Source organism: Sciurus vulgaris, assembly GCF_902686455.1.
Source record: "Sciurus vulgaris genome assembly, chromosome: 2".
NCBI lineage: Eukaryota > Metazoa > Chordata > Mammalia > Rodentia > Sciuridae > Sciurus > Sciurus vulgaris.
In genome coordinates this window covers 159,047,176-159,064,236 of record NC_136462.1, presented here as the reverse complement: position 1 = coordinate 159,064,236, position 17,061 = coordinate 159,047,176, and the positions used below count along the sequence as shown (strand labels likewise).

The window sequence follows — 17,061 nt, the reverse complement described above, 5'->3', positions numbered from 1 at the left end:
AATCCCTGCCTGGCACAGTTAAGCTTATTATCATGTACAAATTATTCCAACTTGTTTCCTGGATTTTCTTCTTGTCTCTCAGTACTGTTTAAATCCTGCCTTCCTAAATACAAAAAGATGCTGATGTGGTTTTTGATTTTGTTTTTTAAGAGGAAAAAGAACTTAATTCCTAAAGAAACCAGACCATAGCTGACCATGTGTTTTTACAGGTAGTTTCATCACCTGTAGCATCTGAAAATATTCAATAAGTAAAAGAAGAAGAAACTAAAGAAAAATCCACATGAAATGATTAAAAAGTTTTACTGTAGAAAGTTCAGGATAGGAAAAAAATAAATGCATTCATCATGTTCTCCCACAAAAGAATAACTTTCCTTCCAGCATTTCATACTGACACATGCTTATTATGACTTTGAGAACATGATCCCTAACTTTTTCTTATGTCTACATGCAACATAAACAGCACAGATAAACCTAGGAAGACTGGTTGGTCCTTACATTAACATTCAGACTTATCTTCATCTCTCCCCTTGACTCCGCACATTTAGTAAAGCATAACCATAAATTCTCCTAAGACTTCAGTCAACAGAACCATTCTGACGCCCCAAAGTGTGAAACTGGTCCAGGGACAAAAGCAGAGGATGAAAGGTTTATTATTAGTCCTGTTTTCTTGTGCCCTCAAATGCCATAATCTTCAAGATAGAAATTAACATTACCAAGTCCCTTTTACTCCCTTGGATGAATTTGTACATTTAACAATAAATTTGCTCATTAATGGTCCTATAGGTGAAAAACAGTCTTGAAAATATTTTAATGCTTGCATAGTAAACAAAGCAAAACAAAAAAATGCTTGAAAAACGCTAAGTTAAATGAAACTGATCAGTTTTTCTCCTTGAGAATATAAGTAAAACATAAGCAAATGTTATTCTTGTGCTACTTTTAAGTTTTCACTATTTAGCATATGGTACCTTCAGTGTTTTTACATATGTTCTAAACCCAGGGTAAGTTTAACATTTTGGGTGTTATTAGTAAATGTTTTTTGTACTGTAGCACACAGATGATATTCTAGATAGAAATAATTCCATTGTTCACTAAATTTGGGAAACCATAGGACAGCATCACTATGAAGATTCATAATGTATAACAGCATACCAAAGGATCCAAGAAGACTAACTGTAGAGACTCTATTAACCATTAACAGTTTAAGCTTTAATCCGAGGGTTTCCCAAACTTACTTGAACAGGGGACATCATTTGTCACAGCACATTTTATAAACAAGTCAAAGGTCAACTACAAAGCTTAACCAGTTTGAGAAACTAATTACAGTGTAAGTGAAACTAAAATGTTATTAGTAAAAAATACTTAAGAAATAGTCACTGTAAGTTACTTTCCAGTGTTTTTAATAGCACTTGGTGTAAGTGGCCACTATTGAGAAGGTAAGGATGTTTTGATATTAATTTATGCACATCCCGTTCTACAAGGAATGAACATATTTAAGAGAGTGGCAGAGAACAAATATTTTATTGAACACTTACTGTGCACCAAGTATATTTTTTTTCTAATGTACTCTTGAAATGTGCTGTCAAAGAACTGGCTTATTTTATGAGTGAAGAAACTGATAATAAAGGTTAAGATATACAGTCACCAAGTGACAGTGGGGACTGAACTCAAGACTGACTTTGAAGATAGTAAAAAGTTACAGGTTTCATGAAATGTATAATGTAAGAAAACCACACCTGAAAAATTACTGCAGAATGCAACCTGAAAACCTTTTAAAAAACAAGTCAAAAGTCTGCAGGTCCATCTAAAATAGATGCTAAACAACCTCAATTATATTTCCTAATGCATGATATGGACAAACATTAGGAAAGTTTGGAGTCAGGTGAAGAAATCCAGCATTTAAAAAATGCCTTTACTTGCAATTCCTCATCCCTACCTAACCCAGAACATTTAAAAAATTATTCAAAGAGGAGCTGTCAAAGATTCCAAATGATTCCTTGCTGGTGAATATAAAAACTTCGAGGAGTCACAAGAGTTCCAAACTATTAATTTATAAAAATAATAAAACATTTCTCAATAAGAAGAGGTCAGGATTCACTCTCATCCACGTCCTTATCTGGATCTTGCTCAGCAGCCTCCTTTTCCTGTTGCTGTTTCTTCCAAAGTTTGGCCATGGCCAGGAGCTTGAGGTTGGGTTGGTTGGCAGCATCTTCTGGAAAGATGTAATCATAGTATTCTTCCCAGCCTGCATCAGACTACAGAAATAAGAAAAATTAAAAGGCAAGCAACCATGGTGGCTAAAATACATTAAAGTGGAGAGTTTTTACTGGAAACCCAGAGTTCTAATTCAACTTGTCTTCATTTTACAAAACAATATCAAAACCTGCAAAAAATTCACAAGCCAAGCCTGAAAAGATTGGACATGAATAAGCAACTGTTGGGCTGGGATTGCTACATTTGTATCTTACCAAGATGGGAAAACCTGGTGGAAGAAAATAAAACTTAGCAGAACTGCTCCACAGTCAAGCAAGAAGACAGTGCCTCTATATCTTACAGTCTTACATTTAAGGTTTACAATTTTGTAAAGTTTTTACTTCACATTTATCCAGTAGTGAAAGCCATATACCAGTGATTATTATAATTTTGCCCTCGCATCCTTACCTCCAACTAACTACTGACTTTCACTTCCCAAAATTTGCACTGCTAGGCCCTGCTTCCACCCTCACTTGCTTAACTTACAAAAACAGCTTTCTCACAGGTATTCTTTCTCCAATCTAAGACCCTCAAGCCTTCCTGTAGGAGAACAATCTGGTCATGTCATTTTATCCATAAAAGCCTTTAATAATTCCCACCAGACTCCTTTCTCCAGCCTACAAAACTTTCTCGGGATTAGCTCCACTCAGTTTTATTTCCCTCCACACTGACTTCCTACTCTAGAACTATCACATTTTATACAGTTCCTGAACTCAACCATTCCCCAAAAGCCTTTGCCAGCTCCCTCCCATCCTCTACCCTGGCTGTCCTTCCTTAAAAGCCAGACTGCAAGTGACTCCTACTCTAGGCTGTGTGTTCCCATCCTCAGGTTGTACATATGCCAATTGAACAAACTTCAAAATCATGCATTTTTACATACAGCTCCAGGGCTCAAATCTTACCCCATCATCAGCCTGGACCTTTCTTCTTTTCTTGACTTTTTCTGGCATGAGTTTGTCTACTCTCTCCTTATCCGATGCTGTTCCAAATTCATCTTCAAAGTTACGCCAGGATTCCAGCAGCATAAGTCTCTCTTCCTTTTCTTCACAGTTCCGCATGGTTTTGTTAGCCTCTTCATAAATCTGTCTGCATTTAGCCACACTTCCTTCTTTCCCTGAAGACAACTCAAACTGAGCAAAACTGATCCATACCTTATAGAAAATTATTATGGAACCAAATTAGCAATGTCACCTAGATGACAGTAATATAATAAAACTAATTTCTAGGTTATGACATCTAAATATAATATAGTCATCTCTAGTGTTTCACAGAGTGTCCTGAATATATGCTTCAATGTAAGTATGGAAGTAATCTGTTTCCATATCCAATTAAAATCATGAAAAGAGGAACTTTTTTCAGTCTTGTGATATTGAAGATATTCACACGCAGTACAAACAATGCCCTGGTGTAAGTTTAACATTCACAAGTCCTCTAAGACTTCTGGGTTCTCTTTAAAAGGAAGGAAATAATTTAAAATAAATTTTCTTTTTTTCCTGCAGTACTGGAGATTGAACTCAGCACCTTATGCATGCTGGGTAAGTACTCTACCACCGAGGTACATCTCCAGCCTTTTTAAAAAAAATTTATTTTGGGATAGGGTATCACTAAGGTGCCCAAGCTGGCCTTGAACTTCTGATCCTTCTGCCTCAACCTTCCAAGTACCTGAGATTACAGATGTGCATCATTGTGCATGGCTAAATCAAATTTTTTAATAAAGAGCAGTTAAAATACAGAAAGGATTTTTTTTAGCATTGCTGATTCAAGCAAAATCAAAGTTCAACAACAAACCACAGGATACCTTGACATGCTGTGTTCGCTGAAGCAACTGTCGATAAAGATTTCTTGTTCTTTCAGTTTCTTCCTGTTCAATTTCAAAATCAATATATGATTTCCAAAGCACCTAAGAAAAATAATAGGTTAGTCTTGACATTTAACAAAGCAGCATGCCCCATCCAAAATCCAGCTTACCTATCAGTCTAACCTACATCCATGAACAGAACTTTTGCTAAGCAATTAATCAACAGCATGTGAATGAAATAATATTGGCATTTATAAGCTTGCCAAAACTCAGCTAGAATTCTAGATTACAGGTCCAAAACTGGATTCAGTTTTAGATTCTCCTTTGGAGTTTTTCCAAAATGTTCAATTTAATCAAGAGAAATTTGCTAAGTGTCTCCCAGGTACTTTCATGATACTGCCACATATCATTAACCTCCAGGGAGAAAACTGGCCCAAATCAGTCAGTATATTTTTACCTCTACTGTAAATTCTTTGTTATTTGAGTTAAATTCAACAAGCATTTATTGAATAGGTGCCTACTTGTCAGGGCACAAGAATAAATAAACTGTGGTCTGGACACTTGGGAGCAGCAGTCTGGTAGAAGAACTGAGGCCAGGAGATGGAACCAGAGATACAAAGCACTGTCCTGATGTAGGCAATCAGGCCTGACCATTAAATGTAGGGTCATGTTAGGTCAATACTGACAAAATGGCTGAGTAAGCTGTGACTCCAGTGTCACTCAAATCGGTCCTATAGTCTGGCACCACCACGTGGCTCAAGCTTAACTACTGAAGGCTGGCCAGTACACCAGGACAGCAGCAATTATATTCTAGGAACATCATGGGCTAATTGGAGCCTCTTTTATTGGCCCAATCCAGGCAAAATTGTATTAGAACAGGGATGTGCTGTCTCCACCTCCATCTCTCCTATTCTGCAGATGGGCTGCCTGCTGGCTGTTTGCTTGCCAGGCCTTTTCTTCCCTTCCCCATTTGAGGAAGGGAAGAAGAGAGCTCATCATCCACACCTCTATATCCTAATTCATCCTGGGTGTTTACTGCACCCGTTAGAGGGCTTCTTTTTCCAACTACCCCCCAACCCTGCCCACCTTCCTATCCAACAAACAGAAAAATCCTATATAAATGGAAGAAATTGGAGGTTAGTTAGAGCCTGTTTATATTCTAAAACACACACACACACCACTCTTAGTTATCTAAAGGAATACTAGAGAAGTGTCTAGAACAAAATTACATGCAACTTGAGATCCTCACCTCTGGCATGTCTAAGCGTGGTTGGCTGATGGCTAACTCATAAATGGCCCGGGCTCTTTCAATATCACCAAGGATTGTCTCTAATTCTGCAAATTTAATCCAGGAGGTACAATTTTCAGGCCCAAATTCCAGAAACTTTTCATAAAGCTTTCGGCATCTGTCAAATTCTCGAAGCTGCAGCTCCAATTCTATGTAACCTTTAAATAACTTGTTCTTTGGACATTTGCCTATGGAAGTTCCCTGGAAAATAAAATGACCAGATGATTGTGATACCATCATTTAAACATGGCAGGCCATAATGTTGCTCTGTAATATAACACTGTTCACAGTGGCTCTTGACAAAAGGCCAGAGTAAACTTCTCTAGCTCAATCAGTTGACAAGATGGCCTGTGCTCACTGGTACCTAGTCCACTATTTTGGATTTTAAGCTTTCTCAGGGAAAATGGATGTCAGATATGAAAACCTCCTTCAAATAAAAAGGTAATCAAAGAGTGACAATTGACTTGCTGTCCACAGCCAGGGTAATAGTAATAGTAGCTTATCTAAAGAGAAATTATATTTAAATAGAGCATTTGATCCTATTAAAAATTTTGGAACAATTTTTAGGAGGAAGATGCATTTAATACACTGGAAGTTTGCGAGGGACCAGACTCTTGAGTCTAGTCTGAGGACAGATCTAGCAACTGGTAGCTATAGACATTTCCAGTGTTGAAAGAGAATGTTCATTTGCCTTAGGTAATAAGAATAATTTAAGTATCATCATCCAATGTTTTTTTCCTAGGGCTTTCTAACAGGCCCCAGGCTATAAAGATAGAAATTTCTGTTGTTTCTTAAGTAGAGTAGGAATTATATAACTTGTAAGGACTAAGATTTAAAATTTCTTCTTATATAACTTCATGAAGCATCTGAGCCTTTCTTTACTTACCAAAGCTCTTCTGGCAAATGGTAAATTTTTCTGTCTTATTTCAAATTGTGCATAATATAACCACATTTTGGCAAACGTGAACTAGGAAACAAAAGCACAAAAATATATAGCTGAAGAAATTAATTTATATTGAGTTAAAGAAAATCTAAATTAACCAAAGGCTACTGGCAGTTAAGATTTTCCTGAAAATTCTGAGTGAGGCAGGATGTATTTTGCTTACTTACAAGTAAAGATTTCACAACAGTTAAAAACATGATTCATATACTTTACAGTATTTCTTGACCCTGCAGCCTCTCTGAATAGGCCTAGTTTTGTGGGCCATTTGTATGTAGACAGAACATCCTATGTCTATTCTGAGAAGATAACTTGGCAATACTTCAACAGCAAGAAAGACTTTGTTTCAGCAGGAAAGACTTTGTTTCCTGTGCTGGGAAACATGGGAAAGGTAACATCTCAACCATCTCTAGACAAGCAAGGGATGCACTAAATTATCAAAACACAGTTCTGTGTCTCTCACATATGTTGTGTGAACTCTATCAATGTCTTCCTCTTCATACTCAGTCTATTCAAATTACCCAGCTTCCTCTGAATTTCTTACATATCATCTATATTATTAGTTTGTTTCTCAATGCAGCTTATCCTCTGAACTAGAGTGTAAACTCATTCTTATTTATGTTTTCTATGGTGCCTAGTACAAGGAAATAATCTCTAAATGTTATTTCATTCTATTATTTCACAAGTAATAGACGAAGATTTTGACTTGGATGAAGTTGAACACTTTAGAGCAAACATACCTTTTTGTGAGGAATTAGTTCCAAAGAGGCTTGATATACCTGTCTTGTCCTTTCAGGATCCTGTATAAAAAATTTTCACAAAATATTAAAGTCTGTTGCTAACACTAACTTCACTAGTTACTAATTTTATCAGTAAAAATGTACACTCCCAACATTGAATATGTTTTTTCAAGTGGCTATTTTCAAACCCTGATTCCATTTATGATTAAAACTATGAACTACCTGTGGCCATCAAACTTTGGTTTAAGAATCACCAACAATATAGACATCAAACTCTGAGCGCTTCTTTGTAGAAAGGATCTGCCTGATAGCAGAAAGAAACAAAGATGTTTTATGGTCTCAGATCAATAGCAGGTTAATCTTTATCAGTTAACTCACATATGACCAATATCTGAAAATGTCATTTAATTTTAACCTAAAACAAAAATGTATAATCTAGCTGTGCTTGTGAGCTAGATTTGCAAGAAAACCCATAATTACAGGAAACTATATATAATTAACCTGAGAATTGGTACCTTATTCTCTTTCAAGTTCCATGTTATTTTGTTTACAGTGGTATAGATTTGCCTAGCACGTGTGAGACCCCGAGTTTGATTTTTAGTGCTGTGAAGAAAATGCACACACACACAACCTATCATCTCAACTTTGCCCACAACAGGTATAGAGAATTTAAAATGTTGCAGAGAGAATATATAACTATATGGTTGAACAGAGGCCTATAAGAATTTAAAACTAAACTTATCTGTTTCAAGGATTGTAATTACTACCCACAACAGATAAGCTATGAGTACAGGGGTAAGGAAATCATTAATAGCTGACCTAAAATTCAATATTTTTACCTTTGCCTCCAATTCTTCATAGAGTGCATAGTTGATCCAAAGATATATGTAGCGCTTCCAGTGCCTCTTCTCCTGAATGGGTGGGACATTGGCAATGGCTCTCTCATAGACCTCACGCACAGTTTCAGCTTCTGCATCACTTTCCACCAAGCGCAAATAATCAAACCATGCATCATAATTGTGTGGATTAGCCTAGAAAGACAAGCCACTTAACTAATAAAGACAAAACCAAGAGCTATACTGTGTGAGCTGAAAGGAGGCACCAGAATGACTTTTTATAGTTTAGCACTTTTTCTGCTAGATTTTACCTGTTATATCATTTGAAAAACACCATTCCTGAAAAAGCATAAATAAAAAAATAAAACCAAAGGAGAGGTTATTAGCTAGGTGTGGTCCCTTTCCTACACAGCTATCACTCAATAATGAGACACCTATTCTTATTAATGTATTATTAATGTACACATATATATGAGTACATATCATTAGATTTATAATAAAATTATGATGGAATTTTATCATGCTCACAATTATGAAGCCTGCCTTTTCAGTCAATAGTAATTTATTTTGCTGACCTACCACATCACTTAATGCCAGACTTACTCCTTTACTTGGAGAGATTTTAATCTGACTAAAGTAATTTTAAATACATAGCATAATGGTGAAGGAAAATGCTATTATTTTAAATTGAAATCAACACAGTACATAAGGATGAGAATGGAATCATATCTACCATACATCTCTTGTCCAAGCAGTTAAAGCTAAAGGAAATAATGTGCAAAACAGAGTTTTAGATACCTACAACTCTTCCATCTTCTTCCAAAAAAGAGCTCAAATAATTTGGACATTTTAAGTTCCACAGTACACTATCAGCAATTAATAGACAACTTTCCACATATGAATGGTATAGCAACTCCAAGTATGGTTTGCCTGCCTTTTCTATCAGCCTTGTGTATTCCAACTTGTCCGAAATGTGCCACTGATCTCAGATATTAAAAAAGAAACCATTGATAGCCTTAACTTGCTATTATTCATGTCAGAGCAACTAGTACTGATAAGCACATCAAAGTTAACCACCCACACCAGCACCTACCTTCACTTCTTCTTCATACTGGAATCTCCGTTTGCTCACAATGATGTCTTCAATACCCCGCCTATCACCAAATTTCTTCTCAAAGATGGTATAATTTTTAAAGAGATCTTGGGCCTCGTGTTTTGGAATTCTATCCAGGGCATACTTGTAGATGACTCGTACCCTTTCAAACTAAAAGCAGACAGGATGACTACCTTCCATTACACATTCTCATTCTAGTCACAAAAAAAGAGAGTAATAGTATTACTCCTAAGATTTTAAGGTGTCAAAATGTTCAAAATAAACCTTTTCTTCTCTCTTTGGCTGAAGTATTTGTGTCAGGAGTTCATCTTTGAGCTCCACATTTAACGTTGTCTGGTTAGTATTACAAGTTGGAGGTTTATTGCAAAACTCAAACTAAACAGGACCCAAACTGAACTTTTTTCTCTCTACTTCTAAGCTGGTTCTTCCCAGTCTTCCCAATCTTAGTAGGCAACACCTATAGTCATATGCTAACTCACATCAAAATTTCCTTTTTTTATTCCTTTCCTCTTCTCATTTCTCACATTCACTTCTTCAACAAGCCCTGCCATTTCTACCTCTTCAACACAGCCCTTTTCTTTTCTCCCTGCTGCTGACCTATTTCGATTTCTAACGTGAACCATTTCAAAAGTTTCACCACTGGTCACATCTGCTTCTACTTTTGCTAATCTCCCCTCTTCTGCAATATATTCTCTATAAATTAGCCAGTAGTACTCCTTAAAATATAAATCATATCCAAATACTCTCTCACTTCAAACCTTTCAATGCTTCCCTTTTGGAACAGAATCTGGACTCTCCAGCATTTGTGCAAGGTCTCAGCCTACCTCTATCAAGTCTACATTATTTGAGGTACTGTCAGATTCTTTTTATATACAACTAAGGAAGAGAAGAACTTATTTTGTGGGGCAAGCTCTGTTTCATTCTGAATTCCATTCTCTGTTCTGAGAGCTTCTGGCTTTTTGCTGCCCAAGTTTATTACCTGTAAACTCCTTTAATGAGGCTGCCAAAGAACTCTCAAGTTCATAGACATTCAGATTTAAAAGCTTAATTTGCAAGCAAATAAAACAAAATTAAGACAGTTATGATAAAATCCACAATCATTCAGGTCCCAATCTGCATCTCAGCCCCATATGTATACTATTTTCTGTATGAGATTGTTTTTGTCTTTGCAAAACATTTTCTCTAAAGACAAATAAGAAAAAATGGAAATGACCTCATTGTGCACAAGATGTAATCTTTTGTAAGTTGTTTTGCAATGCAATCAATTTACTGAAGTATACTTACTTCTTTCTGATTTTCCTCAAATTTGGCAAAGGCAACATAAAGGTGTTCATCCATATGTTCATCTCCAAAGAATTCCACAGCTCTCTCATACACTTTGCGTGCATGGGCAAAATAAGCATGTTTCTCTTCAAAGCGGGCATACTTGATCCAGTTCTTCACATCAGGGTGCACAAGGACAAGTGCAGGGGAATTAAGGAAATACCAGGCAAGACAACATGGCTTAAAAAGAAATCACATAAACACCAAAGCCATACCAAACTCTAAAACCCCAATAATTCAAACTATGACACTAGGGGTGATAAACAAAGGTACAATAAGACTCATCTCTGGTCTTCACAAGGGTATTCACCTCTATCTGCCTTCAATGTTGTACTTGCCTATCTCCAGTACTATAATAATAAAATAAAAAATAAATGAAAAGAAAAGAACATGGTCAATAAACAGGATCTATTATATTATATAAGCTCAATAACCTTAATACCTGAACATATGATTGAGGTGGGTGGTGGAAACAATCATACCACATGAAGAAAACTGTGAACTAGAGCCAAAAGATAAAGTTTTGAATTACCATTTTATTTCCTAACAGAACCTATTTATAATCTATCTTTCCTGAAGAAAGAATTAATTTCCAAAGTAGTAATACATTCAAATATGGTAAATATATTAAGAATATCAGTTCTGAAGCTGCTCTGCTGGGTTCAAATCCCGCCTCATCATACCTATGAGATCCTGGTCAAGACATACTCATGCCTCAGTCCTCGAGCATAGAATGGGAGTAGTTCCTACACTGTATAGAGCTGGCATGAGGGATTGACAGTATTTGTAAAAGTCCTTAGAATAATGACTGGCACACAGCAAGTGCTATGAAACCTTCTGTTAAACTAATGTTAAAACAAGTAGGGACAATTAAGACCTTAACATTGCATGATAAAGTTGATTCTTGTTGTTTACAATAGTTATATTCTATAAAGTCACCGCATTGAATGCCAAGCTATTACTCCTAGGGGAAATGTGTACATACACACATCTCATATAGATTATAACCTTAAATTCTAAAAACAACTAATTCTGGAAGGCTGTTTTCTTTATTTTACAACAGAAGCTATGGTCCCAAAGAGTTAAGTAATCGACCTGAAACTGCCCCACTAAGGGGGTCAGAATTGAGTATTCAAGTCCCATCCCACTGTCCCGAGAACTAGAGCTCTTTGAGAGGCACAGCACCAGCCCCTCCTCTCTTCACCTCCTGGGCATCACTATTTGAGGCTGAAACATGGAAGCAGAGTAGTGCTTTACTGGACTCGGGCTGGAAATATGCAGAGCAAGCAACTCAAATTTTTCACTGCTGTGCACATGTCCACAAATGATTGCAAAGTACTGTGATCGCTGATTTTGGGATTACAAATAAAAGTTAGCAAGAATGTGAACTTACAACTATGGGATCTGTGAGTAGTAAGGATTGTTGTGCTTCTGTTTCTAAAAGTGGTTCCAAGTTGTTGATTAATCTTCATACCACAAAAGGTTTTTTTTTTTTTTATTTTAATTTTTTTTTTAGTTGTTGATGGAACTTTATTTTTATTTATTTATATGTGGTGCTGAGAATTGAACCTAGTGCCTCACACTTGCGAGGTGGGTGCTTTACCATTGAGTCACAACCCTGGCCCCAGGTTTTTTGTTTTTATCCAGCAGTGATGGGAATCACCTAGGACTTTGCACCTACTAGGCAAGTGCTCTACCACTAAGCAACATCCCCAGGCATTTTTATTCTTGTTTTAAAGAAGAGGGCACCAGGGCTCAAAGGAGTTAAATTCTGAAAAAATTGCCTAGCTCAGCAAGAAGTGACAGCATCACACAGCTGGTAAATGGTAAACTTCTGGATGAACTCCAGGAAAAGTCCAACAAAATGTCCAACAAAAACCTCCCCAAAAAAGGACTGGCTATAGCAGCCAGGACCTTAGTATATCATTTTCTACAAGGAACCAGAGCATTAGTACTAAAATAGAAATAAACCTAAAGCCTAAAGCCTTACTGGAAAGGACTCACTCACCCAAACCACAAATTTTCAGTAGGACCAATCTATCCCTACAAAATAAATGTGAAACTGATGAAACTTGCATTTCTGACTTCTGGTGTAACACTAATGGCTACATGTCCTGACCATAACATCTCTATGGGAGGAACAGCTTCCAGGACAACAATGGTACCACTCAGATCTCATTCAAAGGATATATCGTTCATAAATGGTGCGGGCCCGTTCCACCTCTTTGTATCTTAGCTCAAAGTTGATGTAGGAGTGCCAGGCTTGCTCCTCAGGCTGCCATTCCATCCAGCGCTCAAACACCTGTCGAGCGCCAGCAATGTTCCCCAACATCTCCTCCATGTATGTGTACTTGTACCTTTAATAAGATCATCCAAAAATATCTGTCATGGCAGGAATGACTTAGGGGAAAAAATGAGCTTTGACAATTTTTAGTTTGTCTTTTATTAGTGGGAGGATTTAAAGTTTTATCTTTTCTCATGGTTAAATCAAACATGAAATATAAACCTGAAAAAGGATGAACCTTGGAGGGAAAAGTTATTTTTTCTTAAAAATTGCCTAGTCCAACAAGAAGTTTTGCATGCAATATCATTATAATTAAAGTGTCAGTTTTGATTACAAAGCTATTAAACATTAGGCTTATGACAACAGACTATGGAACATTAAAAAGCACTTACTAGGATGCAAATTTAATTATGTACAACATTTATAACTATGTAAATAAAGCAAATACATAAAAATGTAGAACTTTTTTGTACAACAATCTATAAAAGGCTGTTCTAGCAGATCAGAAACTTACCAGAATTGGTTGACTCGTGGCAGAGTTGTGATGGCACGGTCCCAGATATTTCGGGCATGGTTGACCTGGCGATTCTTCATTTCCATTTCTGCATATTTCAGCCAGAGTGTAATGTTTCGATAGTCTACATCTAAAGCACGCTCGTATATGGATCGTGCCCTTAAGAAGCAAGATTTAAAGGGTATCAAAAAAAAAAAAAAGAGCATGTAACATGTATAGCAATTGTTTCAAACTCTCTGAATTTCATTCAGTGTCTACCATGAGCCAGGTTCTGGGCATGAAAGGATGAAGAGATAGGAAATTCTCAAGTACCTTATCAAGTCTTACAGAATGATAGGCTAGCATGTAACTATAATATAATATGATAAACATTGTAGTTAAGACCCATACAGTGAAGCAGAGAGAAAGAAATGATGATGTGTGATGAACATCACCTAGCCTAGAATTCTGAACTTGAGGAGAGGCCAAGGTTGTGGGGAGAAGTACTCCAACAGGTAGAGAGAACAGCCAAGTGACATAGAAAGGAGAACTAATGTACTTAGGGAGTGGCAGGTACACAGGCACACTAGGGAAAAGCGAGTGAGGGGAGAGTGCAGAAAGGCTACATAACACCAACGATCAAGACACAATTTTTATCTTTTTGGTGGACCACTTTTATCTTAAAAATCTCAATAACATATAAAGGAGGTGAATCTGGAGGCAGACTCTGTATTTCTGTATCTGTAGAGTGTGTGCTGGTGGCAAGACCTACCTGTGGAAAGTCCTCCTGCCATGTCCCTCAGAATATCTGTGTAGCAGCCCTGAGGCCCTTCAAGGGAACCGTTGGGTTCCATAGAACAAATACCAGAGGCACACTCTTTTACCTGTGCTTTAAATCTTTCTGTTCTTTTATATCTGTTAACTTATGATATCTTTATCTACAAAATCACACTCTCAACAATGACATTTTCTACATTTTTTATATCTGTTAATTTATGGCATCTTTAGATACACAATTATAATCTTAGCAATTTTACCTTTGAATCTCCTTTAGACTTTCTTCCCATTGTGCGTACTTTATCCAATTACTAATCACTGTCCTGTTTTTTCTTATGTTATCTTCAAAAGTCTGGAAGAAGACAAAGAGGGTCAGTTAAAGGGAAAGTGACTAAAAATAACATCACTCTTTGTCTATTATAAGTCACCTTCTAAAATGGTTGTTCATTTTATTCTTACTTAAAAGAAGTTACATGCTGGAGTCCTTGAGGAATAAGACTCCCACAATAGAAGTTTATAATCACGTTTCTTTAAAGTTTTACATATAATAAAGAGAAAACTGTAGATATAAAGAGTTATTGGCAGAATTTTGATATTGTTTCCTATCATCCATGACAACTGATACTTTTAATATGCTCTATTCTTGTTCCTCATATGAAAATGTTTTCAAATATTACCTTTAAGTCATCTCAGTAATTCTCAGAATTTCATATGTAACTCATTGAGAATAACAAATAAGTGAACACAACAGGATTAGTGGCTTAAAATAATCCAACATTCTAGAGTGAGGAGGTCAAATCAGATCCCAAAGGCTTCTTGTGATTCTTCCCCAGGTCCTAACTCTTAACCACAACAGGTGATACAGACAGAGGTACCCAATGAGCCTTGGCAAGCATACCTCTCTTCCGCATGACAGTTGTTCCACCTGTTAAACTTCCACCCATCTTTGGTTCAGCACTAAAATTACATCTCTAGTGAATTTAATTTCTTTTAAACAGACAATTCATAGCCATTATATATATTATATATATATAATATATATAATATATATAATATATATTTCTATAAAATGGTTATCTGATGATCAAAAATTATGTTATTCATGTGACTAGAAAAAGAAACACCTCATTACATTTTATAGATTCAAAGGAATAAGGAACTTTCCAAACCAACCTATAAATTCTTAACAATTAGTGGACAGACTGACCTTCCTTTTCCTTAGTTTGTAATCATTTAATTCTTCTTCATCTGTGATCTTCTGTTGAGGGGGAGGTGGAAGAAGCTCAAGTTCTCTTTCTTTAGCTTCTCGTAAGAGTTGTTCAGCAGTTATCTGTACTTCAGCTGGGGCTTTGTTTTTTACCTTTTAAAAAAGAAGACATGTCTATTTTTGGCAGATATTCTTCACACAAGGTTTAAGAAACAAGGATAAAGTTTTTAGGATGTGAACTTCCTAAGTATGACTACAAGATGACCTCTTTGGATGTCACATTCACATTTCTCCATGAGACTGAATAGGAAAACAATTTTGATCTAGAATAACATCTACTACAAACAAATAGGTAAAAGTCTCAAGAGAAAAAGGTGGCAAAAATAATTGCAAGTTTTCACCTTTAGGTAACTATAATAATGAATTGTGAGATTAGGTAAAATTCTCACCAGAGGTTTTGCTTTACCAAGAGTTGTGTGGTTTCTTATCCAGCATTATGACTTTCGTTCACAGAATTCTTAAACTTATTTTAATGCCCTTGTTGATGACTGGTTTGATTTTTCATAGCATTTTAAGTCAACTTAAACTTATTGAACAAGTTCCCATCATTTGACTTCAAGCTTATCCCATCATTTGACTTCAAGCTTAATGAAGTCTTAGAACTGTGCTATCCAATACAGTGGCTGTGAGTCACATGTGGTGAGTCTAAACTGAGCTGGCCTATAAGTGTAAAAACTAGTTTTTAAGGTTTAGTATGGAAAAAAAGAATAAACTATCTTACCAAACATTTTTATATTGATGACATGTTGAAATAACACTTTGAATACACTAGATTAAATAAAATATATTATTAAAGTCATCTGCATTTTGCTTTTTTAAGTGTGGCTGTGAAAAATGTTTAAATAACATTTAAACGTGGCCATAATTTTAATGTACCTGCCATTCTATTTCTATTGAACCAAAGATGCAAATTAAAGTTTATAGAATTTAGCGGGCACAGTGGGCAGAAGGATCTCAAATTGGCCACCAGTCAGGGCAAGTAGGCAATATCCTGTCTCAAAGTAAAAAGGGTTGATGATGTAGCTCTGCGGCAAAGCACTTGCCTAGCATGTGCAAGGCCCTAAATTCAATTCTAGTACCTCAGGTAAAAAATACTGTTTTGAACAAGAAATACTTAATGACAATTAATATTTAATGTTATTCATGGAGCAGTGATGATGATGATGACCTAAATTTAATGAACACAGGTACTTTATATGCAGTATCTCTGGAAGTCATCTAGATACCTAAAAGTCAAGCTTAAGAAAGCCTTCTGGGCTGGCCAAACAAGTAAGAGGAAGAGTATCTGGAAAAGCTTAGGATAAGGCTTTCCATATATTAAGCACTTGGTAAGTATCAGCCATCCTTGAAAATAACAGATAATAAATCTGTTTAACTTACTTAAATTGTGCCACTTAGCAACTCCCGTAATCTACTCTCATTCCCTCCAATATCAGTTGGGTTAACTCCTATGCAGCCTTCAAGTCCTCAGCCAAGTTTATTCTGAAGAGCACCCTAAACAACATTAGTAACATCTAGCCAGACTGCCACCTTACATTTATTCGTGTTTTATTTGAGTAGTGCCAGCTGCCCGCTTAGGGTGGAACTTCAGCACCTAACACAGTGCCTGGCTCGACAAATCTTTGCTGAACGACCCCACTCTTGCCCTGCAAGAATTACTTCCAGAACAAGGGCTATGCCGACACTAGTTGCGCTCTAGGTACAAGATTCCCTATCTCAACACCGACAGCCCGTTCCCCTGTTTCTCCTACGGACTCTCCCAGGGAGTGCCTGTCCCCGAGTCAACACTCTCTTGACTCAAGCACCACCAGGGATGCAGCTGCGGGCAACCCTTTCGCGGACCCCCTCCCACAAAGCCCCTCGCTAACGCCTACCTTAGCCACTTTGGGAATGCGCTGTTTCCCAGCCGCGGTGGAGGCCGCCATGTCTGCAGTAGCGGGCCTCGGGAAAT

General features: G+C 36.7%; 1 protein-coding gene across 1 annotated transcript; it reads right to left on the bottom strand.

Moving 5' to 3' along the window:
- Positions 1 to 284: 284 nt before the first annotated feature.
- CRNKL1 (crooked neck pre-mRNA splicing factor 1) lies at positions 285 to 17,050 on the bottom strand. The gene is made up of 14 exons (XM_079124257.1): positions 16,985 to 17,050; positions 15,051 to 15,203; positions 14,104 to 14,195; positions 13,088 to 13,246; positions 12,480 to 12,646; positions 10,251 to 10,429; positions 8,946 to 9,116; positions 7,856 to 8,047; positions 7,017 to 7,076; positions 6,223 to 6,303; positions 5,298 to 5,537; positions 4,049 to 4,150; positions 3,153 to 3,401; positions 285 to 2,252 (listed from the first exon to the last, which is right to left on the bottom strand). Exons 1-14 carry the CDS (start codon positions 17,033 to 17,035, stop codon positions 2,085 to 2,087), a joined length of 2,064 nt encoding a protein of 687 aa, XP_078980383.1. The 5' UTR covers positions 17,036 to 17,050; the 3' UTR covers positions 285 to 2,084.
- Between the last annotated feature and the right edge of the window lie 11 nt (positions 17,051 to 17,061).

Bases quoted from the DNA above. Each gene is read 5' to 3' on its own strand.
- CRNKL1 (XM_079124257.1), bottom strand. From the start codon at position 17,035: ATGGCGGCCTCCACCGCGGCTGGGAAACAGCGCATTCCCAAAGTGGCT. The intron at 12,647-13,087 runs GTAAGTTTCTGA...ATCTTATTAAAG, and splicing joins CCACGAGTCAACCAATTCTG to GTACAAGTACACATACATGG. The intron at 10,430-12,479 runs ATATCCTTTGAA...ATTCCCCTGCAC, and splicing joins CCGCACCATTTATGAACGAT to TTGTCCTTGTGCACCCTGAT.